This window comes from Hippopotamus amphibius, chromosome 16 (assembly GCF_030028045.1).
Source record: "Hippopotamus amphibius kiboko isolate mHipAmp2 chromosome 16, mHipAmp2.hap2, whole genome shotgun sequence".
NCBI classification, from domain to species: domain Eukaryota; kingdom Metazoa; phylum Chordata; class Mammalia; order Artiodactyla; family Hippopotamidae; genus Hippopotamus; species Hippopotamus amphibius.
Genome location: NC_080201.1, coordinates 12,149,523 through 12,175,155, shown reverse-complemented (window position 1 = coordinate 12,175,155; position 25,633 = coordinate 12,149,523). Strand labels below are relative to the sequence as shown.

Sequence of the window (25,633 nt, the reverse complement as noted above, 5' to 3'; positions counted from 1 at the left end):
GTGTGCACACTGCATTTGTGTTAATAAAAGCCATAAAACTCAGGAAAAAATACAGAAAGAAAAAAAACTCGACAGAAGACTTGGATGTTAAAATACCGAAATATTGCCATAAAGCAAAAAAAAGTTAAAGAGTTAGAAAATAGAGGATAAAAACAGAGGAAGGGACTTCCCTGAAGGTCCAGTGGCTAAGACTTCATTCTCCCAATGCAGGCGGCCTGAGTTCCATCCCTGGTCAGGGAACTAGATCTCACATGCCACAACTAAAGATTCCGCATGCCGCAACTAAAGATCCTGTATGCCACAACTAAGACCCGGTACAGTCAAATAAATAAATATTAAAGAAAGTTTACCAAAAAAAAAAAAACTAGAGGAAAATAGAACCAGTCCATAAGGTCTAACATAAGATTCAACATATAAACAATGATTCCAAAAAAATAAAATGAAGAAAACTCCCAAACTTAAAAAGCTCCAGAAGGCCCAGCGCAATGGATGAAAATAGAAAAATAGACTCATACCAAGGTACTGTATATCACTGTGAAATATTGGAAAATATCAGAAACAAATAGAAGATTCTATCAACTTCCAGACACAAATTTTACATGCGTAAAAACTAGCAACAAAAGAGACTTTTTAATAAAAGCACTGGAAACTAGAAAATAATGGAGGAATACCTTTAAAATTCAGATAGAAAATTATTATTATAGAATGAAGAATTACTACTATAGAACACAGAATTCTACACCAAATTATTAACCATGCCTGAAGGTCACCTGGTTATTTTTTATTCTATCATGCGTCTTTCCTCAAGAAGTTATTTGAGGATTTATTTTCATTTTGGTGGAACACTCCAAAAAAGACATCATGGGACCCAAGAAATAGGGAATCCAAGAGAAAAAGGGAGATAAAAGGAACATCCAGAGTGGTGGTGGTGATGGAAAATCTTAGGTTTAAAAATGGTAAAACCACACCAAATTGGATCAAGTCACAAGGTAAAGATGGACTTCAAAAAAGTGAAAGATTATCTAGTGAATCTAAATATCCTGGGAGATGATTCAGACAATTTTGAGAGTTTAGGATCAAATCAGCAGTTAGCACATAAATGGCTAAGCAATAACAACAAAGTGGCAATTATTAACTCCAGAGAAAACTAGAGCAGAAAAAGCAATAACTGTATACACCACATGGTTCAGGCATGAACAAGGTGTCCACGAAGTCGTTACAAAAAAAGGAAACAATACCAATGTAACCCAAATTAGACACTGGGCAACACTGGAAGGCTGGGGAGTTGCAGAGGGTCTGAAGGTGAAACAGTGAGACTTAACATGGATGGGTTAAGTCAACAGACAGCGGAAATTTTAAAAGTAGAAGGCAGTTTCTTCTGGGGAGGACTGACAGGGATGAGGGCTGATGGAAACGGTTCGGTTTCAAAATAAACCTTTTAGAAATATTTGACTATTTTTAAGCAGGCGCATGCATAACTTTGACTAAAATGAAAACTAGTGTTCAAATGATCACGCTGGCAGATACCGAAAGATCAATGGTGGTGGACAAGAATGGAACTCGGGAAACCAGTTGGGAAGCTATGGTCAGTCTTAGTGATAATGGTAATTCAGTAACAGCGAGACTGGTGAAGGAGTGATCAGAAATTAATCTTCCACGTAGACACAAACAACTTAATGACTGGCTGGACCAAAACTGTGCGAACAAGGACACCTCCCAAGGTTGTTTTGTTTTGTTTTTAACCTGAGCGACTGTAACTGCAGATACTTCTAATGAGATAGGGAAGGCTTGGGGAAGGTGCAGGATGGTGGAAAGGTAGGTTTGGGTGGCATTTATTTTGGCCCGGTTCGGTTGTAAAAGCCTGTGCAAAAACAAACAAACAAACAAACAGGTCTGAGAAGAGAACAATGCGTATAGACGTTGCAACGAGGCAAAGGGCATCATTATGCGAACTTTTTAACAAGATCCCTTTTGAGGCCAGAAAGTGAAGAGATCTATCCGGGACGTGACGCTAACTAGCAATTCCCTGGAGACGGAAGGTCTGGTGATAAGACTGCCTTTCAGAAGATTTCAGGGCTGCTGCGGGTACTCGATGACCGACCACCGTCAGCGTCACCAGAGGAAGGGCCGCGTTCACGTGCCGCTTCCCGCGCTCCGCGAGGGGGCGGCGGCCGAAGCCAGGCCACGAGGAGCAGGAGCGCCGAGACGTCCCCTTGCACAGTTCCGGGGCCACTGAGGCAGCGGGGCGCGAGGAGGCAGGCGAGGGCGCGGGGCCAGGCCGCCTGAGAGCCACGCCACCAGGCCCCTGGGGCACCGGGCCCACGCACGCCGGCAAAGCGCGCCTCACGTGAGGCGCGGGGCGGGGCAAGCCGCCTCTCGCCTCAGGCGGAATCGCTCACCCGACGGCACGTAGTCCTCGTCCTCCTCCGAGGTGGAGAAGTCTTCGGAGTCGAATTCCTCCATGTCGCTGCCGCGCGGGGCGGACAGGGCCGCAGCAGCTGCCCGCAACGGCAAAGCTCTAGGGAGAGACCATAGAGCTGCGGCGGGGGGCGGTGGCAGCCGGGGCGTCCCCCGCAGCGTGTGCACATGCGCAGAGAGTGCTACGTGACCCCCAACGCGACACTTCCGGGCCAGAGCCTCGTGCTGGACGCTCCTGTGGCGGTTGGCGGAACGCGGGCTCCGCGCCGGAGCGGTGCATGCTGGAACTTGTAGTCTTCAGCGCTATCAGAGGCTTTGATTTAGTGAATATGCTTAAACGAAGTTTGGTTTGTCTGTAGGACAAAATAACGCTGGCCTGCGTTATTCACAGGTTGGTATTTTTGAATTCGCTTCCTTGTTAAAATGTGTCACCCCCGAAAATCAATATTCGCGGTGCTTTCTGGGGTTATTCGTGGACATGCGCAGAGAGTGAACACTTTTGAGTCCGTCAGTGGTGTGCCGCAGAGGTAGAACGAGGCAGACGATCCGCTGTCCCGCTTCAGCTAGCGTCCTGGACATAAGTGTCCTTTTTTGCAGTCTATTTAGTACCTCGTTTTTTGCATTTTTGTGCTTTCTGTTGGTGATTTCGCTGTTTAAAATGACCCCTGAGCACGGTGCCTCGGTGCTGCCTAGTGTTCCTAAGCGCAAGAAGGCTGTGATGTGCCTTATGGAGAAAATACGTGTGTTAGATAAGCTTCGTTCAGGCATGAGTTGTAGTGCTGTTGGCCGTGAGTTCAATGTTAATGAGTCAACAATCCGGTACATCAAGAAAAAGGAAAAGGAAATTCGCCGATCTGTACGGGAGGCTGCTCCAGGGAGTGCTAAAGTGACATCTATAGTGCGTGAGGAAGCTATGGAAAAGATGGAGAAGCGGCTCAATTTGTGGATTCATGAGATGACAAGCGATAAAAAAGGTGTGGTGGACAGCATTGTTGTGAGGCTGAAAGCCAAAGAAATTTACGGTCATGTTACCCAGGGTCAGAAAAACGTGAAACCCTTCTCTGCGAGCGCTGGCTGGCTTGCGCGGTTCAAAAGGCGATATGGTATGAATAATGTTAAGCTTGCAGGTGAGGCGGGTTCTGCAGATCAGGAGGCTGCGGAAGAATTTAAGAAATACTTGCTAAGTGTTATACAGGAAAAGGGGTATGTGAAAGAGCAGGTTTTCAACGCCAACGAGACTGGCTTATTTTACAAGGATGTTGGCAAAAGAACCTATATAACACAAATGGCCTCCAAAGCCCCTGGCTTTAAATCATTCCAGGACTATGCAACCCTGCTTTTGTGCACCAATGCCAAGGGCGACTTTAAGTGCAAACCCTTAATGGTGTACAGAACTCCAAGTTCACAAGCACTTAAAGGGAAAAGCGTGAACCATATGCCGGTCCATTGGAGATGGAACAAAAAAGCGTGGATGACGTCTGATTGGTTCCACAGCTGCTTCATACCAGAAGCTGAATACTATCTCCAGAGCAGAAACCTTGCGTTCAAGATTTTGTTAATTTTGGATAATGCCCCAGTCCATTGCTGTGAAGAACTCAAAAGTGCCCACCCCAACGTAGAAGTTCTTTTCATGCCCTCAAATACTACGTCTCTCATCCAACCCCTGGATCAGGGCATAATAAAAGCCTTCAAGGCACACTATACTAGGGAGTTTTATAGCAAGGCTTTCGAAGCTCTCAAAGCCAACAAGGAAACTACCATGGTGGACTATTGGAAGTCAGTCACCATACGCAGTGTTATTGATTATGTTGGCACAGCCTGGGACAACGTCAAGCAGGCTACTATCAATAACTGTTGGAAAAACGTTTGGCCAGACTGCGTGGAAAATTTCGAAGGCTTTGAAGGTGTTACAGAAAGTATAAAGAACAGTGTCAAAAACATAATGCATATCGCATGGCAAATAAGTGGAGAAGGCTTTGATGACATGAGGAAAGAAGATGTGGAGGAAATTTTGGCAGAGAAGGCAATAGAACCCACCAACGAAGACTTGGATGAGATGGCAAAACAAGGCGTTGGAGACAGTGATTACAAAGATGGTGATGAAAGTCAGCCTAAGAATCCAGGAATTGCCCCTCTTACAGCGGCCAAAATATCAGAATGGAACTCTGCCTTGGAAAAAATTTTCAGTGACATGGAAGAGTGTGACCCTATGCTTGATCGCAGCTTCAAATTTAAGCGCTTAACCTCTTGTGCTTTTGCCCCCTATGCCGAGATGCTTAAAGATTTGAGGCAAAAAGCCAAGCAGATAGGGCTGACCCAATTTTTGGAGCCAGTTTGGGAGGGAAAATTGCCGACTCCATCAACCAGCGGTGAGAGCCAAACCTCTGAGGTTCAAATGACAGATGTCAACCTGTCACCCTCTTCCTCTTCTGCAGAATGAGTTCCACCAGCCTCTCCCTTAGTTTTTGTGGGGCAAGCCAAGGTCGAGAGGTTTGACCACACTGTGCACTGTGCCATCACACAGCCTGCAGCTCCGTCAATAGTAAGATTTTAGTTAATGTTTTTATAAAACTTTAAACACCTAGTCTTTCATTTTTTCAGGATTTTATTTGCATTACTGTACACTATATATGTTTATAGTACTTTATGCGTTTACTGTACGTGAGTACTATATGTGTAGTGTGTGTTTCTGTGTGTGTATGGGGAGGGAGTTAAAGTAGTACAATCTTAGTGTTGTACATTACACAAAAATGCCGCCACTGAAATAATTGTTTCATTATAAATACTGTGTGTGTATCATTATTTGTAAGAAAGATATATTACAGTGTGTTTGAACGGAAACACATATAAAACAAGGTTATGTACTGATCAGTTGACAAAAATGGTATGACCAGACCCACAGGAACCCAGCTCTGTATTTCTGCTAATTGAGTGTGCACGGTGACCTTATAGACGTAACTACTGTGAACAGTAAGGATCAGCTGTATTCTAGAATTCAGACATCATCCACACCAATCCTTCCTTCGGGTTAATCCATTTGGAAGTACAACCACATATAATGTTTGTGATTTTGTCAGATTAAAAAATTTAAATTATAATCCAATTCTGGGAGGCAGTAATGAGAAGTGAATGCAGATGAGATATCAACTCATATCCTATTTGTTCAGGTTTAGTTTTTTTCAGCTGATAATTGCTCCCTGTTGATACTCTGGACTAGGGTCTGTGTCACCTAGTCCAGTGTCATCTAAATCAAGGAATAGGTGAAACCTGTCTGTGATTAAAAGGACATTACGGTGGCTTTATACCAGCAAACTTTTTATGACAGCCTGATTGCAACATAGTTCACACACCACAAAATTTACTCGTTTAAAGCACATAGTTCGATCATTTTCATATATTCACAGACGTGTGCAGCCATCACCACAGTCAATTTTGGAACATTTTCATCACCCCAGGAAGGAACCCCTGACCCATTAGCAGTCACTCCCCATTTCTCCCCAGTCTCCAGCTTTAGGCTAATCTTTCTGTCTCTCTCTAGTTTCCCATTCTGGACATTTCATATAATGGAATTATACAAGATGTGGTCTTTTGTGACTGTCTTCTTTCACTTAGCACATTTTCAGAGTTCATTTGTCTTAGATATATACCTGTGGAATTGCTGGACCACATAGTAACTCTATGCTTTACCCTTCGAGAAACCGTCTCCTCCCCAAGCAACCTTTTTATACCCTCACCAGCAGTTTCTGAAGGCTTCAGTTTCCCACACCCTTGCCAACACTCTATCTTTTTGATTATAACCATACTAGTGGGTGTGAAATGGCATTTCAGTATAGTTTTGATTTGCACTTACCTGATGACTTAATGATGTTAAGTATCTATTCATGTCTTCATTGGTCATGGTATATGTTCTTTGGGAAAATGTCTGTTCACATCCTTTGCCCATTTTTCAATTGGGTTGTCTTTCTATTATTGAGTTCTAAGAGTTCTTTATATAAATGCCAGTCTCTTATAAAGTATATGACTTGAGAATATTTCCTACTATTCTGTGGATGTCTTTTCACTTTCTTGATGGCATCCTTCAAAGCATAAAAACTTTTAATTTTGATGAAGTCCAGTTTATCTAGCTTTTGTCTAATGTCCCTCATGCTTTGGGGGTTGTATCTAAGAAGGTTTGCCTAATCCAAGATTATAAAACTTCCTCCTGTTTTCTTTTAAGAGTTTTATGGTTTTAGTTCTTACATTTAGGTCTATGACCCATTTCAGTAAATCTTTCTTATGTGAGAATAATAGAAAAATAGATATGAAATTAGGACCCAATATTTGGGAGTTTACCATTCTCAGCCTCATTTTCCTTGGACAGCATAAATAAACCCTGCAGTGACAAACTGGGACGTAGCCTTTTGCCCCATCCCTGGGGTCTGAGTCAGGGGAAAAGGATACCCTGGAATTCAGCAGACTCTCTCCACCACTCCACTCCTCCCACTCTCCTCTTTACAGCTTACTAGCACTCCATATATTTGTTCAAATTCACAAGTTTCTGACCACTTTAAGGGTAGCCAGGGAACTATTTTCTATTGTGTCAAATAGTTTAGTAAAGAGGTCAAAAATTGGTTAGCAGGCCAAATTCAGCTTAAAGACATGCATTGTTCAACCTGAAAAGCATTTTATATGACTTTAAATTAGTTGCCAGCTGTGCGAGTATTATGACGTTGAAGAAATATGTTTGGTCATTCAAATGCCCTAAATCTATTTCTCCTGTATATTTGGTCTTCATCCACAGTTCCTGGCACACAGCTTCCAAAACCACTGGGATTTCCTAAGTGTTGAGAGTGATTAAAGGTGTCTTGTGTTACATGAATGAGGTGACTTTCAGAAGCATCTAAGGATGGGGGCTGGCTGCCAGGACAGCCAGCCATGTGATTAGAGGATTGGAACTTTCAGTCCCCATACCCCCACACAGTCCTCCCCCACCACGCCTCGGGGGAGGGGGGCTGTATGTTGAATCAGCCCCCAGTGGCCAATGATTTAATGAGTCATGCATATGTAATGAAGTCTCCATAAAACCCCAAAAGGACAGGGTTGAGAGCTTCCCAGTTGGTGAACACATGGAAATATGGGGAGAGTGGCACCCTTGGAGGGGTCATGGAAGCTCCACACCCCTCCCCCAAGCCCTGCCACGTGCACATTTTCCATCTGGTTGTTCCTGAGTTATATCCTTATGATAAGCCATTGATCTAGTGAGTAAAATGTTTGAGTTCTGTGAGCCGCTCTAACAAAGTAATTGAACCCAACTTATAGCCAGTTGGTCAGAAGCACAGGTAACAACCTGGACTTGCAACTGGCACCTGGAGTCGGGCGGGGGCGGGGGGGGGTGGTGGTTTTGTAGGACTGAGCCCTTAACCTGTGGAACCTGGTGCCTCCTCTGGGTGGTGTCAGAATTGAGTTGAATTGTTGGACACCCTGCTGGTGTCCAAGAATTGTTTGTTGGTGCTGGAACACCTAATATGCCAGCACTTAAAAACTGAAAGATTTCAAATAATCTAGATTTCCAACTTCCTTTGAAAAGCTGGAGAATCTGGCAACACTAGGCACATAATCCCACAAAGTAGAAATAGGCTGGAACTGAGCAATGGCTTCAGACAAATCTCTCCAGTTGACCACAACACAAATTCCAACTCCCTACAAGTGTCCTGGTTCACTATTACCGTGTTGTCTCGGCGATAATTATGGGGCCCTTCTTGCCAGACTCAGCATCTTTAGCCCCTCATTCACCAGTCTCTTTCCACTGTCCATTTTTGGGTTATCACCTTTTTTTGGAAACAGAAAAGATCCTCCTCTGTTGGGTCCTGGATATGTACAATCTTGGGGGCTTCTGGCTGAACTCTGCATGTATTCTTCTGGGGTGCTAGAAACATTCTGTATCTTGATCAAAGTGTGCTACCACTTGGCATTAGTGTGTAAATACGTAAAAATTCATTAAGCTATACATTTAAGATTTGTGCACCTTACTCTATGTTATACCTCAATTAAAAAAAAAAACTGGAGAGAGAATGGATGGGTAGTCTCCTGCCAGACATTGTATGTCTTTCTGCAATGCCTGGAACTGCAGCAGTTATCTTGTGACCATGGGGTAAACTACCCAAGTCAGACAATCCAATCTGCTAAAAATGGCCACACAGAAAAAGATTTATTATGTCACAGAATACTAAACCAATCTTGGAGCCTCTCTTCATGTGGACTTCATTTTTTTCACAAAAGTATATCAGCTTTCAGCCATCCCAGTGTATAATCATACAAAAGCTTCTTGAAGATAATATATAGCCCACAAAGTGAAGTTAATAAGACAAGTTCACATTAAGTACAGTTTAATTACATCTTTGGACAAGAATTTTACCATAAACTAGTAAGTTGAACGTAAAAGAAATGCAGTTAAACATATATGTTAAGTACTAAGTTATTTCAAAAAAAAACCTTAAGGTAGAAAACCTTATTACAAAAGATTAAACTCATTGGCCATTGAAAAAGAAATAACAGTTCTAGTTCACAGAATTGAAAGTAATTCTTTATTGATATACATTTATACCAGAGTTAGAAATGTCAGTAGAAAAATAAAATTTAAATAACTCTCTATGGTACAAAGATTTGATCATTTTGACTAGCATTTAGTGAAATAATCTAATACAAAAAGTTAAGCTGATTTTAGCCACAACCAGCTTAACGGAGTGCACAAAAAAGAAACGCATGTACACAGAACCTTTTGCATGTGGACAGCTAATGGCACCAGGACTTCACATTCCAGGAAATGGTCTTCTAGGGAAAGTTGGTATACACTGCAGTTGTAATAAGAACTTAATTCAAACCAGAGCAGCCTTTGGAATCAAAAGCTAACATACAATTTAGAGACTCAGAAAACATAAGGGTTAAAGATAATTATTTGCATGAACTTTTCCTCACTAGTTTAGACATTTCCTAAGTAATGTTTTGCTGGGGGAAAAAAAAGTTAATAGCACAGAGATATCTTTTCCTTGGAATATTCATTGTTCATTTGTATATGGATTTAAGTTTACATGAAATGCCTTTACCCTAAAGCCCCCATTTTAAAGAATCCAGAAATCAGCTTTTAATGGTTGGGGCTGCCTCTTTCCCACTCATGAAAAAAGGAAAAGTGGATGCACAGCTAGGGGAGGGGTTGTTGCACACGTCTCTAGGAAAGTCAGTAGCTGGCAAAACTTCTCAGAAGCTACATGTGATAAAAGAAAATGTTCAACACAAATGCCAATATTTTTTCATCTGAGCAACCACCCCCAAATAATTGTGTATTTGAGATCAGAAATTAAAAACAAAAATAAACCCCAAGGGGGAATAGACATTCCTTATCATTCAACTAGTTTCTCCCTGAAAACATTTCAAGCCACAAAGCTCAAGCTATATAAAGTGTGTATACATTTATTCACAGGAGAATGTCCACACACTGGGATGGATACAACATTCAATAATTTGAAGATACATTTTATATCTGAAGTTTTTAAAAAGAGTGGATAATCAAACAAGAAACATTAAAACAGACAACTTTCAAAATGCGTTAATTTTTGTGTCTTGGCTCCAAAAGAAAAATAACCAAACATTTAAATCATGGGCTCATACATTCAAAAATTAGTATTTAGGCGCCCACGTTCAATTTGTGAAATTCTATCCAAAGGAATGTTTTAGGTGAGACTGCTAAGAGGCATCCTTCAACAGAGATGATTAAAATCATTTCTTACAACAAATTTCTTAAACTGAAAGGCTACTTTTCAAAATCCAGCTCACTGAACTGAAAAATGGAGTCTTTAACTAAAGACTTAAAATTTTGCTTGAAAGAAAGATTTGAGCATTGGAGAGCAATCTTGTTGGGGAATTTGTAGACATTTGCCTACATTCCAACTCCTGTAATTTTCTACCTAATTTGAGTGTATATATCACTATAATTTCGATAAGTGGTCTAATGGCCTATTAGTTAAAAGAAAATGTCCAGTTAATTTTTGTGATCCTTTGTAATTTTTCTCTTTGACTAACACTGGTAAATTGGTCCTTCTGGCTACTTTTAATCAGAAGTCAGAATGCATATTGCTTTAAATGGAATAGAATTGCACATGACCTCATGGGCAGTTAGCCTTACACTCACAATGAAAATTTTCCTTTAAAAATGTCAGATTTAATTACCAGAAGCTATTTTGAAAACAGCTAACAACATCGATTGTATTTCATACAAAACAGTTTAGGTGGTAAGGGTAAAGTTAGATACTTAATTTTTGCAATCCTTTTTCTTTTGAAGGTCACAGTTTTCAGGCCTTTAAATGAAAAAGAAAGGCATTAGAAGAAAAATTAAAATAGCTAAAATTGGGTTTAAAAAACTCTGATATTTAATTCTCTTTAAGGATATAAATTCTCTTGAAGGAAAATGTAAAGGGCACAGTGGAAGGCATATCTGAAAATTAAACTTTAGGCACTTTTTGGGAGTGATACTCAATACTGTAAAGTGGGCTGAAGACCCACCACTAGGTAACCACATGAAGACTAGGGAATCAATAACCACTAACTCTAGCTTAAGCTGCACTTAGACAATTTTTCAAGAGCCATTAAGTAAATGAAAGTCACTAAGAAAAATGTAACAGAATGTTTAAAGTATCTTTTTGTGTGTGTGCCTCAATGTCCAAAGAGTATCAACCAATATGCCTTGAACTATTTAATAGGGTATGTTTCCAATTAAATTAAATAAAATCAATAGAATAAAAGTGATAGGAAAAGGTGGTACAGGAGTTATGGCGAAAAAAGTCTCAATTACCTAGCTTATTTTGATAAAATGTACAAAACAACAAATTCACATCTCTTAAAATATATTAAATAATCAGAGGTCAAGATAGTTATCCATAAAATGTCACATCTTTCAGTAGTTAGCTCCTTTTTCTTTAGACAGTGTAATTGAAGCCACTACTTGAGTTATAGATTTTGTGTGTGTTTTTTTCCCACCAAATTTGTTCTCAACGTTATACTCAACCAAAACCTACTTGGCACTTACTGTCATGAAGATGTAGCAAGAGAAGAGTTTGCCAAATTTAAATCAAGATAAGATCAAATATGATTTTCGTACAGTATACTCTGCTCAGAAATAAACCAGTATGTTCCATAGTTTCTCTGAAATATGCAATGCTGCATTTTCTCACAGACCATTATAAATTTCAGTGTGAAGGATGCCAACCCAGAAGCACTGGTGACCTGGCTTGGGTAAAGGTACACCTGTAAAACTGCCTGAATTAAATATGTAAAAAAAAAAAAAGAAAGAAAGAAAGAAAAGAAACTTGATTTGTTTTGATTGAGAACATGAGTCCAAAAGGATCTTTAATTCCTGGAGCTTCAAATTGAAGAAAGGACTGAAATATGTTGTTCTTCATATACTTTTTCATCCAAGTTGCTTCCATTTGAAGAACTAAGAAAACACTACTACATTCCATAATGTATTCTTTTTGAGGATTCTATAAAACTTAGGTTCGCCAACATAGCACAAGGGTATGTGCTATAGAGTAGCTAAAATCCGTAAAAAGGAGACCACCACTACACAAAACGTCTGTCCAGTGCCCAAGGTGAGGGCTTCAAATGGAATCATTTCCTTTCCTGCTGCTCGGTACACTCCAGCAATTGCTGCACCTGTTCAAAAATTCAAGAGTGTTAAAAAAAAAAAAAAAAGTTAATATAATCAGGAAAATACGGTACTTAAAATTCTACCAGTAGAATGTTCTAAATTTTTTACACTAAAATTCAAACATTACAGAAATGTTTTGTTTTCCTTATTCTTTTTGCTGACTACTCTCGGTTTTAAGTATTCCAAAATGTTTGACAAGTGTTTTTAGATGTTGGAAGGTGACTCCTTTAAACTGAGAGTCTCCTAGATTTATTGGATAAAATCACCTGGAAGTCATAACCGAAATCACAAAGACTGCAATTTCCACATAACCTGATTACAAACCCAAAAACATCGCTTATTCCCCATGCATTTAACAGGTACCTAACAAATTCTGGGCAATAAATGACAAAGAATCTTCCCTGTGAGACTAAGCAAGAAATATTTCAAAAGCAGCCACAGGAAAATCCCACTCTACCTTGTATTATACTCAGAAATGGACGGAGGAGCGAGGAGGGGTGGGAAAAGGAAAAGAGGGGGACCCTAAGCCTATCAAGTTGCTATTCATTCAAAGGGCAAGAGGTAAGGGACACTTGGGGATTCCTTTCTGTTCCCCATATAATTAGTCGTTTTTTATCATGTTAGTCACTGTAACATCCTAGAAATTAAGTAAACAAAACAAAACAAACATGTCTCCATCCAGTTACCTACCCTGAATTGCTCACAGGGACTGTGTTGTACAAAGAAAGTCAAGATTTCAATAGTTTGAAAATAACAGATCCAAACTTCCCAGATGACTCCCTGACCCCTGCTCCCCTCCCCCCACCAAATGCTCCAAAAAGAATTCTCCTTGGTCACAGAATCTAGCTGGAAACAAAAGACAGAAAGCATAAACATGAAACAGATTTTGAATAATGCAAGATGAAATATACTGTTCCAATCAAGTGTCTATACCTTTTACAAATGTGATGTGACGGTATATTAACATATTTTAAAGAGAAGAAAGAACAATACTAATCAATACCTGTGTTGGTTGCCAGGAACATTTGTGACTTTGAAATGCCCACTGCCAGAGGCCATGCACAAACACTGTGCTACTAACATCTGAAAAGCACATGTTCCATTGGGCCCCTTTGTAATTTGCCTCCCCAAAAAGTGGGTTGGGTCGGAAGAAGCTTAAAGAACTTGAACTGGGTCCCAAAGTGGGATTTAGACGATGAAGGGAAGACAGGAAAAAGCAAACCAGAAGGAGTAGCAAAATGGGAAGGGAATGTATGAGCTGGAGTCAAAGAAGGACATGAACACGACATTGACTGCACAATTACTATGTGGTAGATCCTGTTAAGTATTTTATATACACATTATTTCATTTAGTCATCACACAGCATCCCTATTTTACTGATGAGAAATCTGAAACAGGTCCTGGAGACCAGTATTCAGTAAGGAAACTGGAGCAGAGGGTCTCTAAAGATAGCAGTAGGTGATATAGTTAAAAATATTTTTTTAAGGCCAGTTATGAAAACTCCTTAATGCAGACAGGAAAAAATCGGCCTCCTCCCTATGTTATCACAAAGGTTTCATCATCCACAGAACACAGAGAAACTAGGCCACCTTGTCCCCAAAAAAACCCTCAAGTCAAAGAGACAGAGGGAGATTTCTGCTTGAAGCTGAAGGTTAAAATTCACAGTGGAAAAAAAATTATGTTTACATGTATACCTAGAAAAAAGTCTGAAAGCATATATCAAAATGCAAACTGTGGCTACCACTTAGGAATGCAGTAGTGGAGGACTTTTATTTTTGCTTTCTTATAATTTTTAATTTATATAAAATATACATGTTATTTAATTTCATTATGAGCTTAAAAATGATTTATTCTCATCCCTGTGACATAAGCAAAAGCCGCCCCCCTCCAAAAAAAAAATAGCAAACAGGTAAAAATAATTTATAATTATGAATGTTACTCCAATTCTTATTCAGAAAGTCCTGAGAGGAAAAAAACAACCAGGTACTTTTCTAAACAAGAATTCTTGTCATTAGGATTATTCTCCCATCCTTAAAATAACTACACTTGGATGAGTGGAAGTAATTCGTCAACCTGGATGAGTGCAGTGTCACAAATCAGTGAAGTGACAGCTGAAGAGAAAGGAGCAGTAGCTTCCAAAAAAGACAAATATCTTCTTTTGCTAGTGACTTATTTCACCAGATGTATCCCACAAAGCTTAACATGGCTTCCCTAAAGACAGTAAGACAAAATCTGACTCAGGAGGTCAAAGATGTTAGCCAAATAAGGGGGGACTGGGGTGAGAAAAAAACAATATATAAAAAAACAGGACCTGTGGTTAAAGATCACTCTTCATCTCCCTCAGACACGCTTCTAAAATGGCTCCTAAAGTTAACTGACTAGTCATATGAAACGTTTTGACTGTATTTTAATGTCTAACATACTTGTCAAGATTCCAGCAGTAATTGGTCCCACGATGCCCATCAACAGGATGCTTACAGACATGAACCTACCATATTTGTGACGTCTGAGGGTGAAGAGGGCCAGTAATCCAGCAGGGACATGAAAGAAGAGAGAGGACACCAGTGCCCACAGGAACACACCGTACCACATCTCTGCAAGGGAAAGCAAAGAAAGGTCGTACATCACCGCCTTTCCCAGTGCAATCATTACAAAGGGGTAGTCATTATACCCAGTTATTTCATTTTCAAAACCATTCAGTTGCAATGGAGGTTCATCAGTCAAATATCCAAACATTGATGGTTTTGGAGGGATCAGTAAACTATGGCTACCACCTGTTTTTGTACATAAAGTCTTACTGGAACACAGCCATGCCCATTCATTTAAGTCTCATCTATGGCTGCTTTCAAGCTACAAGAGCAAGGCTGAAACAGTGACAGAGACCATATGACCTGCAAAGCCTAAAATATTTACAATCTGGCCCTTTACAGAAAAGGTTGGACAACCCCTGACAAACTACCTCTACTCCCAAACACTGAAGAAAAGGTTCACCTAGATTTGAAAATTCACTCAAATGATTTCCCTTCCATAAGGACAAATGTAAGTACCACTGAGAGGGTGCTATCCAGTCAACGCCTGCGGACCTTCCCTGCCTTCCTGATTATTCGGTCATTTCCAGTGGAAAAGCTGTATATACACTTACATTCATTCAACAATCATTTTCAGGACAATGCAGTAAATATCAAGCCATCGCTTCCTCTTAGGGTATCAAAGCTCTTTAAGACATGAAATAAATACCAGAATACATAAATGTTTGGCTTAAAGACAAATGGCAAGTGAGGGGGCAGGTTAGAAGAGGAGCTGGTTCCATCAGAGAACCTCTAATCACTCTTAAGATGACAGTAACTCAGGCAATATGAAAATATTTGTTCAACAACTATGTATACAAACCTATGCATGAGATATCCTGGAAAATACAAAAAAAAGGAGGAGACACCATCCTGCCCTTATGACTTTACAATTCAGCAAGTGGCAGACATAACCTGTCCCCCCAGTGAGCCCAGGCACAGCTTCAGCATTCTCAAGAGAGCTCTTTACCCATATGTGGACATAATGAAGGTGTCGCACTAGATGAAATCTATTGTCCATCCCTGCACTTGAGGCAGGTAAGTAACAGAAAATTTTAAAGATCAGTCAACAGCTTAAGTGGGGTTTCTCGACCACAGCACTATTGACATCTGGACCATTTAACTCTTTGCTGTGGGGGGCCACTGTCGGATGTGGAGCAACACCCCTGACCTCTACCCACTAGATGCCGGTAGCACTCTCTCCCCATTTGTGACAACCAAAAATATCTCGACATTGTCACACGTCCCTTGTGGGCCTAACTGTCCCGGTTAGAAACCCAACTGCTATGGACTGAATTCATGTGCAGCAGCCCTAATCTAACAGGACCGTCACCTTATAAAAAGAGGAAGAAGACTCCCAAGGTTGCGCAGTGGTTAAGAATCCTCCTGCCAATGCAGGGGACATGGCTTCGACCCCTGGTCTGGGAAGATCCCACATGCCTCAGAGCAGCTAAGCCTGAGAGGCACAACTACGGAAGCCTGCACAGCTAGAGCATGTGCTCCGCAACAAGAGGAGCCACTGCACTGAGAAGCTCATGCACCACAATGAAGAGCAGCCCCCACTCTCCGCAATAAGAGAAAGCCCGCACAGCAATGAAGAACCCACGCAGCCAAAAATAAAAATAAATAAATATTTTTTAAAAAGAGGAAGGAAGAGCTCTCTCTCTGTCTCTCGTTCTCTCCCCATCATGTGAGGACATATCAAGAAGGTGGCCCAAGAGGGCCCTCACCACAGTCTGACCATGCTGGCACCCTCATCTTGGACTTCCAGCCTCCAGAACTGTGAGAAAATACACTTCTGTTGTTTATGCCACTCAGTCTATGGTATTTTGTTCTAGCAGCCCTAGCTGACACCAGCGCTTACCTGTTCCCACTTCTCTGGAGCACAGCACCTGCCCAAGGAGGCCTGCTGGGCTACCAACTCACATCTCGTTTTTCTGAAAGCTGTTTGCAAACAAGATCTGGCACAGAAGGTCAGCTCCTCCCTGAGTCTCTGAGAAGGAGAAGCAGTATGCACCCTCCTGTAGCCCTGAGCTACATCCATTAGCTAGCTCAGTTCCTACATATTTTATATAGCATCACTTAAATCACTCTAGGTAGGAAGAAAAGGCTTTATTACATTAGATGAGTAGTACAATTTATAAAACTTTTCAGGTGGATGGGATTATTACAGGACTCTAACAGCTAAAGCAAACCTCAATCAATAAAACACTTTTAAAAAACTAAGTGATTTTTCTTTAATCTACTGTTCCTTAACTTGCCATCTGTTTAATAGCTATTTATTGATTATCATATAGTCCTTTTCATTTCCCTGGCTCAATACACTGTCAAAAAATGTCTACATATCTTACAGTATTTCCTTGTTCACTGTTTCAAATAAATATTATCTTAAGCTTTGTTTACTTTGGCAGCTAAAGTCACACCATTTCCCCATGTTGAAGAATAAATCAGGTTATTAATTTGAAATAAAAGATTATAAGGGGAAATCAGACTAAACACTGGTGGCTGAAGGGGCCCCAAAGATGCCCACATCCTCAACCCCAGAGCCTATGAAAATGCGACCTTGGGACTTCCCTGGTGGTACAGTGGTTAAGAATTCGCCTGCCAATGCATGGTATATGGGTTCGATCCCTGGTCCAGGAAGATCCCACATGCTGCGGAGCAACTAAACACGCATGCCGCAACTACTGAGCCTGCGCTCTAGAGCCCTCAAGCCACAACTATTGAAGCCCGTGCACCTAGAGCCTGTGCTCCGCAACAAGAGAAGCCACAACAAGAAGCCTGCACACCACAATGAAGAGTAGCCCCCACTCTCTGAACTAGAGAAAGCCCACGTGCAGCGACGAAGACCCAACACAGCCAATGAATAAATAAATAAATTTATTTATTTATTTATTTTTATTATTTTATTTTATTTTTTTGGGGGTACACCAGGTTCAATCAACTGTTTTTATACACATATCCCCATATTCCCTCCCTTCCTTGACGCCCCCCACCTCGAGTCCCCCCCACCCTCCCTGCCCCAGTCCTCTAAGGCATCTTCCATCCTCGAGTTGGACTCCCTTTGTTATACAACTTCCCACTGACTATTTTACAGTTGGTAGTATATATATGTCTGTGCTACTCTCTCGCTTCTTCTCAGTTTCCCCTTCACCCCCCGCCCCCTCCCATACCTCGGGTTCTCCAGTCCATTCTCTGTATCTGCTTCCTTGTTCTTGTCACTGAGTTCATCAGTACCATTTTTAGATTCCGTATATGTGAGTTAGCATACAATATTTGTCCTTCTCTTTCTGACTTACTTCACTCTGTATGACAGATTGTAGTTCTATCCACCTCATTACATATAGCTCCATCTCATCCCTTTTTATCGCTGAGTAATATTCCAGCGATATTTTTTTTAAAAAGGAAAAAAAAAATGTGACCTTACATAACAAAAGGGAGTGTGAGTGTGTGATCAGATTAAGCATCTTGGGATGGTGGTCGTGGTTAGCCTGGATTTTACAGATGTGCCTAATGTAATTAAGGGTCCTTGTAAGAGGGTCAGAGTCAGAGAGATTTGAAGATGCTGTGTTGCTGGCTTTTTTTAAAAATAAATTTATTTATTGACTGCTTTGGGTCTTCGTTGCTTCATTGCTGTGCATGGGCTTTCTCTAGTTGTGGTGAGCAGGGGCTACTCTTCCTTGCAGTGCACAGGCTTCTCATTGTGGTGGCTTCTCTTATTGCTGAGCACAGGCTCTAGAGCGCAGGCTCAGCAGTTGTGGTGCACAAGCTTAGCTGCTCCGCAGCATGCTGGATCTTTCCTGCCCAGGGATCGAACCCGTGTTCCCTGCATTGGCAGGCGGATTCTTTTTTCTTTTTCTTTTCTTTTTTTAACATTCTCTTTTTAATTTTTATTTATTTATTTATTTATTTATTTATTTATTTATTTATTTAATTGGCTGTGTTGGGTCTTTTTTGCTGTGCGTGGGCTTTCTTTTAGTTGCGGTGAGTGGGGGCTACTCTTTGTTCTGGTGTGTGGGCTCCTCATTTCCATGCTTTCTCTTGTTGTGCAGCATGGGCTCTAGGTGCGTGGGCTTCAGTAGTTGTAGCACATGGGCTCAATAGTTGTGGTGCATGGGCTTAGTTGCTCCGCGGCATGTGGGATCTTCCTAGAGCAGGGATCGAACCCGTGTGCCCTGCGTTGGCAGGAGGATTCTTAACCACTGCGCCACCAGGGAAGTCCCTGTGCTGCTGGCTTTAAAGATGGAGGAAGGAGCCTAAACAATGCAGGTGACCTCTAGAAGCTGGAAAAGACAAAAAAACAAACTCTCCCAGAGCCTTCGAAAAGGAGGCAGCTCTGCTGACCCATTTTGGACTTCTGGCCTCCAGGACCGTAGAATGATAAATCTGTGTCGCTTTAAACCACTGAATTTGTGGAAAGTTGTTTCAGTAGCAACAGCAAACAGCAAACAAGCACTGAGAGTTCATTCATTCAGCAAATACTTAGCCCATTCCATACACCAGGCAGCGAACAACAAAAACAGAAATTTTAAAAAGACAAAGACCGCTGACCACAGGGTGTTTCTATCTTTAAGAATATTTTTCAGACAGATATTTGAGTTAAAGAGAAAAGCCACACAGATTACAGAATCCTCTAGGTGGGTCCTGGGTTAACAAAAGGGATTTGTAACAGCTGGCTCCCTGGCCGGGTGGTCAGGGTCCCTCACAGCTGAGTCACCTAAATTCCAAGAAAGGCCTCAAGACCCACCGGGCTCGAATCATTAGAAATGGAGAAGCGTAAGCCAAGTGGGCAGCGTGAGGCCCAGCACCCAGCCGTCCTTTCAGCTGGCCCCACTGTGCCTTATGTTCCAGGTCACACGACTGTATGAACGCTGCCACATCAGTCCCGGGAACTGCAGTCCTACTCAGTCCTGCAACTCGATGCTGGACTGCCTAGAGGCCAACTGCCCATCAGCCTGCATATGTCCACACGGCCCCACTGTGAGCCCCCTCTCTTACCCAACCTCACCCACCTGCCAGGGGATCCATCTGTTCCCTGGTGAAGTACTCACGAATACATATATATTGGTCTCTACCCCTGATTCCTGACACAGAGCTCCTAAATCCCTTGCAGATAATGGTGCTAAGAAAATCTTTTGTTCTAATACTTACTCTTTGACGCTGGTTCCTGACACAGAGCTCCTAAATCCCTTGGCATGTCCAAGAGTGTCTTTTGCTCTTGTGAGGCAACTCTTAGTGGGCTCCTGGATGGGGGCTGGTTGCCAGAAGGACCAAGCATGATAAGCCTGGAATTTTCAGCCCCACCCTCCATTCTCTGGAGAGGGGAGAGAGGCTAGGAGGGAGTTAATTATTGGTCATGCCTAGCTGATGAAGCCTCCATAAAGATTCCAAACGTACAGAGTTCAGAGAGCTTTGGGGTTGGTGAACAGGTCTATGTGTTGGGAGGGTGGCCCACCCCAGCTCCACAGGGACAGAAGCTCCTGTGCTCAGGGACCCTTCCAGACTTCACCCTATGTATCTCTTTATCTGGTGTTCATTTCCATCCTTTAATATCCTCCATAATATACCAGTAACCTAGTAAGTAAACTGCTCTCCTGAATTCTGTGAGCTGCTCTAGCAAATTAATTGAATGAGGAGGACGACATGGGAACCTCAGCCAGTCAGAAGCACATGTGACAACTCAAGACTTTTGATTGGCATCTGAAGTGGGGGGTTGGGGCAGTCTTGTGGAACTGAGCCTTTAACCTGTGGGATTGGATGCTAACTCCAGGTAGACAGTGTCAGAACTGAATTGAAATGTAGGACACCCAACTGGTGTCCCAGAATTGCTTGATGTGTGGAAAAACCACACATGTGAGCGCCAGAAGTGTTGTGAGTATAGCAGCAGTGTGAGAGTAAAGGAAAACAGTGAGTTTTTCCTAGATACCCTTCCTCTCCTAACAATGATGACTTACCCACCAGGACCACCCACTGTGGGCTGCCAACTTTCTCCTGAGGCCACTGCCTAACTGCCCACTCATCCCTGGTTTCCCTTCTAAGTGTGCCCTTCTGAACTGCCTCAACCTAGATGGTCTCCTGGTCTTAGCCTGGCTAGATATTATGGGTCCTGATCTGGCCTTCCATCTATTCTCCATTCAAAGCCAGAAAGTCAGTGCTAATGGGAACAAGGTTTCTTGTTGGGGTGATGAAAATACTCTAAAGTTGCTTTTTGTGATGGCTGCAAAAACTCTGCAAAAAATCATTCAATTATAGTATAGTTAAAAAAAAAAGTAAGTCATATCATCTCTCCTCTGCTCAAAACCCTCTAATATGGCTTTCTGGGATCTGACCTCACTTCCTCTCCCCTCCTTGCCCACACTGTTCCACCCACTGCACTGGTCTCCTTAGTGTTTCTGAAGCTGCTGCCCCTCACCCAGAATCCTCTTCTCCCAACAGCTGCGTGGCTTGTTCCTCATTCCCTTCAGATTTCTTCTCCAACGGCACCATCAGACACCTGCCACTTACTACCCCCACCTGCCTTACACTCACCACTGTCTGTTCCTTTCCATACTTTTACATTTTTTTCTCTCCCCTTTAGAATGAAAGCTCTTTTGATTTGTTTACTAACACACCTTCTCTTGGCGCCTAGAAAACAACAGACACACAACAGACACTGAATAAATGTTTGTTGACTGAATGAGTAAACGACTGAACCAAGTGTGACCTATTCTTGATTCCAGCAATGGCACAACCAAAACATTAATGGGTTTTAGTTTATCAGAAGATACATGTTGACATTGAAGGTATAATGAAATTCATACCTTCAGAAAGTGAATGTTATTCCTGAATAACTGCCTTTCACAGCATTCAGATTTGTAAACAAATGACCACAACAGCAGCAATAGAAATCTGAACAACTTAGAATAAGGATGGTTAAGCAGAAACCTAAATGGCTAAATTGCAAATGCAGGTTTAAAAAAATCAATTCACAGCTTCCTGACAGCGATAAACCACAGAATATTTCAGAGCAATGATTTCGCCATACTGAGTTGGCATAAAATGCAAGTAACCTTTTCAGTGGGGCCAAAACAGAAACAATTCCAGAATCAGGACAATGAATGAAATTTACTGTCAGCAAGCTTTGGTGCCTCAAAAAGGATTACAGTTCATGTACCTACTGTATCCATCATTCCAGCTAAAGAAGCGACATAGCAGGGAGGTTATGTGTTCACCCAATGTGTTTACCCATCACATTCTGATCAATTTGCGGTGAAGGGCTGTATCTCAGGCTGTACCCCCAGCCCAGAGCCTGCACGTGACCAATGTATACCTGCTGAATGAATAATCCCTGGTGATCACCACTCCAAGTTACATACCCAAAGAAGTACCCATAAACTCAAGTACACACTGCAGTTTAATATTTCAGAACAATTTCTGAAAGCAAAACAATTCACTTAGCTACAGATTCTCTACTATGACATGTTAAAACTATCCTTCCAAATCCACTTATCTCAATCTTTTCTTAAAGAAAGAAAAGGCAACTAAAAGTGAGATAGACTGAACAAAATACTGTTTCAAAGTATCACCTCACATACGATTTATTACTAAAGGATTAAAGTACCCTTACAGTGCACAGATCTGATAAACACTATCTTCACCAAATGATTAAACCTAGTGTTATCAATAAATGTACAAACTGACATTAAATATCTCCTGATATGGTGCCTTGGGATGTGGACAACACCTGTGTAGACAGCATTCTGAAGAAAAATATTTAATCAGAATCTAATCATGAAGAAAAAATGGGACAGCTTTGATTGTGGGACATTCTATGAAACAATGAGCCTGGACTTCAAAAATGTCTGTCTCAAGAAACCGAAGCAAAGATGGAGGAACTGTTCTAGATTCAAGACTAAAGAGACACAACTGAATGCAATGAGGGACCCTTGATTAGATCCTGGAATTAAAAAAAAAGGAAAAAAAGCTTAAAATTGCATTATTTGAACAACTGGGAAAATCTAAATAAGGCCAATACATTAGATAATATTCTATCAATGGTAACTTTCTTGGGTGTGATGTAGTTTTGTTATTGTGGCAGGAAATGTCTTCATTTTAAATATGTGCTGAAATATTAGGTGTCAAGCATCATCACTTCTGTAACTTCCTTTCAAAAGGCTCAAAGGAAGTAAAAATCTTATGTGTGTGCATATAAATATATTTAGAGGGAGAGCAAAAGAATCAAAAAGTTAATAATGAATCTCAGTAAAGGCTATTTGTTATACTATCATTTCAATTTTTCAGTAGGTTTGAAAATTTTCCAAAGAAAGAGTTGGCGGAAAAGTAAGGAAACAATGAAAACAGACCAATCCAGTTCAGTACTGCCTCCAGATTGCATGAACATTTCATTTTTTGGACAGTGTCTACAGAATGGCATATATTTCTGTTGTCACTGTCAAATGTGATCTTAGTACTTTTTGATACCTTTTGCCAGATATCATTTTAGGCATGATGTCAAGCTTACATCTGCATGTGCCCAGACATGATTATCTTATTAACTATTTCACAAACCTATCCGGGTAAATACTAGGAAGGTAATACACAGCAAGTCCCTGGTGTCCGCTGAATGGCGCCTGGCAGTCGCTGCCCAGCAAATGAGAAATCACAGGTGCCTTGTTTATGACTGCAGTCAGTAACCCAACTCTCCTTCCTTTGCAGGTCTCAGGCAGGTTCTCACACAATTTACTGAGTCAAAGTCTCTCTCAGCTTTGCTGGAGAGCACAACCTCACCCTTCAATCGCCTCTCAGTCTTCTTGCCTTTAAAGGGTCAACACACAACCGTGTTCTCCCCTCAAAGGCTTTATTTTCAGCCTTCCCAAGTAATTGCTCCTGCTCTCAGTTTTCTGAGCACGATAGCTTTCTATTCCGATTTCTAGTCTTGAAAAATTCTGCTATGAGGCCCAGCAGAAGCTTCAGTGGGGGTAAACAGAAAGAAGCTGTATCAAAGATCTCGAACGCATGAGCGGGAGACTCGGCAACAGGTCTCAGAAAGGGATTCCTAGAAAGAGAAGCTGGTGGAGAGGGTGGATTTGAACGTGGGGGGCAGCGATCGGCAGACAACCTCCCGGCGCAGAGGGGTCGGAGCTACACTAGAAACAAAGAGTGTGTGAGTGCTGACTGACCGCCCTCAGCCCGGCGGGGACTCGGCACCCGTCCGAGCTGCGAAAACCGAGAGGCCGGCGCAGACCAATGGGGCTGGGCGCACCCAGCGCCCCCCCCACAAGGCGGGGATGACCGCCTCAGTGCCCCAAACGCGGAGGGACGGCCGAGTTCACGTCTGAACCTGGGGCGTCTGGAGACTCCGAAGGGCAAGGTCAGTTCGGGCAGTGGCTGAGCTCCCTTCCCCGACCGGTCCACCCGCGGCCGCCCCCCCGACCTCGCCCCCAGCGCGCGCTCGGGGTGGCCTGGCCGGAGGGGCCAGCGAGGAAGAGACGGGGGGGAGGGGGCTAAGGCCCCCCGCTCTCGGCCGAGGGAGAGGGAACCTCTTTCCGGGAAGAAAACAGCCCCCCGCGGGAGGGACCGCGGCGACCCCGCCAGCCCGCGGGGTAAGGGGCGCCGCCGCGGAGTAGCGCGGCCGCGGCAGGGCGCGCAGTGCGCAGGCGCGGGGCGGGGCCGGTACCTGGGAAGGCGCAGAGAGAAGTGGAGTTGGGGCACAGCGTCCCGTTGCCCACCCGCGGCACGAGCTTCAGGCTGAGAATCTGCTGCAGGAGCCCGGCCGACCCCCCGCTGCCGCCGCTCGCCTCTTGCTCCATCCCGCCGCCATTCACCGCAGAGAGGTGGCGGAGAGCGCCTGAGGTGCTGCCGTGACTCGCTCTCACTTACGGCCCACTTCGCTCTCCACACCTCCGCCGCCTTGGCGTCACCTTCGGCCTAGGCCCTCTTCCTCCCACCCCAACGGTGCTGCCAAGTGATGGTCCCTCCCTCCAATCACAGGGCGCCGCAGATGGCAGGGGCGGGGCGAGAGTTGTTCCCGCCTCTGACGTTGCGTACGGCTCTCCGAGACCCAGCCCCTCGGGCTACTCCCCCTACTGGGGAAGTCGCTCCTGCTCAGGTGGGGCGCGCTCTGCTTGTGCCCTCCTCTGCAGCGCCACCTATAGGAAAGTAAAGGAATTTAGGTATAGGTAGGTAGATGATTGATAGATGATTAGGTAGGTAGGTAGGTAGGTAGATAGATGATAGATTAGATAGATAGATAGATAGATGATAGATAGATAGATACGTAGGTAGGTAGGTAGGTAGGTAGATATAGGCAGATAAATGATAGATGCATAGATGCATAGATACATAGATACATCGACAGTCATAGCGATAGGTAGGTAGTAGGTAGGAAAATAAATAAATACGTACATATATATTCATCTGGCAATGAGAATCAGATGGTTCAGCAGTTAGGTGGAAGAAGCTGGAAGACAATGCAGCAATAACTTCAATATTTGGAAGGAAATGATTTTGGGGAAAAACTTCACTTTAAACTAAAAAGCACTGTATATAACATAAGGAATGTAGTCAATAATATTGTAATAACTGGGGACAGATGGTTACTTGACCTACAGTGGTGATCATTTAGTAACATATGCAAATGTCAAATAACTATGTAGCACACCTGAAACTGACATATTGTAGGTCAACTACATTTCACTAAAAAATGATTAAAAAGCATTGTGTACAAAATATGTAATATTTTCCTTTTAATTCAAGAACATTAGCAATATTATTTATTAGAGTTCCCTCTGGAAAGCCTTTGTTATGGAAGCTTTCTAATGCCAGTTCTCTACACTACAACTGGGGTTTTGCATCAGTCAAGAAACTTTTCTAAAACAAAAATAGTAAGTACTTTTTAAAAGTCATGAAATATTTAACAATGCTGTCTTTTGGTACATTTCCCAGACTAGCAGAATGTATAAGAAGTGGAAGAAACCAATTATTTTAAGG

At 42.4% G+C, this 25,633-nt stretch overlaps 3 protein-coding genes across 5 annotated transcripts in view; 1 reads left to right on the top strand and 2 right to left on the bottom strand.

The window, feature by feature from the left end:
* CFDP1 (craniofacial development protein 1) overlaps window positions 1-2,600 on the bottom strand; it is a 121,747-nt gene extending 119,147 nt beyond the window's left edge. For both annotated transcript variants that reach the window (XM_057710712.1, XM_057710713.1), the window contains exon 1: window positions 2,400-2,600. In XM_057710712.1, the coding sequence (XP_057566695.1) occupies window positions 2,400-2,463 (64 nt within the window). In that variant the 5' untranslated portion in view covers window positions 2,464-2,600. The remainder of the gene's footprint in view (window positions 1-2,399) is intronic.
* A 584-nt stretch (window positions 2,601-3,184) lies between these two features.
* LOC130838025 (tigger transposable element-derived protein 1) lies at window positions 3,185-4,858 on the top strand. Its single transcript, XM_057710814.1, has one exon. It carries the CDS (start codon window positions 3,185-3,187, stop codon window positions 4,856-4,858), a length of 1,674 nt encoding a protein of 557 aa, XP_057566797.1.
* A 3,982-nt stretch (window positions 4,859-8,840) lies between these two features.
* On the bottom strand, window positions 8,841-24,584 carry TMEM170A (transmembrane protein 170A). 2 transcript variants are annotated; one of them, XM_057710706.1, is made up of 3 exons: window positions 24,321-24,584; window positions 14,522-14,692; window positions 8,841-12,102 (listed from the first exon to the last, which is right to left on the bottom strand). In XM_057710706.1, exons 1-3 carry the CDS (start codon window positions 24,451-24,453, stop codon window positions 11,972-11,974), a joined length of 435 nt encoding a protein of 144 aa, XP_057566689.1. In that variant the 5' UTR covers window positions 24,454-24,584; the 3' UTR covers window positions 8,841-11,971. The 2 variants fall into 2 exon arrangements, with proteins under 2 accessions (XP_057566689.1, XP_057566690.1); XM_057710707.1 differs by having other exon boundaries at window positions 14,591-14,692.
* Window positions 24,585-25,633: the final 1,049 nt, after the last annotated feature.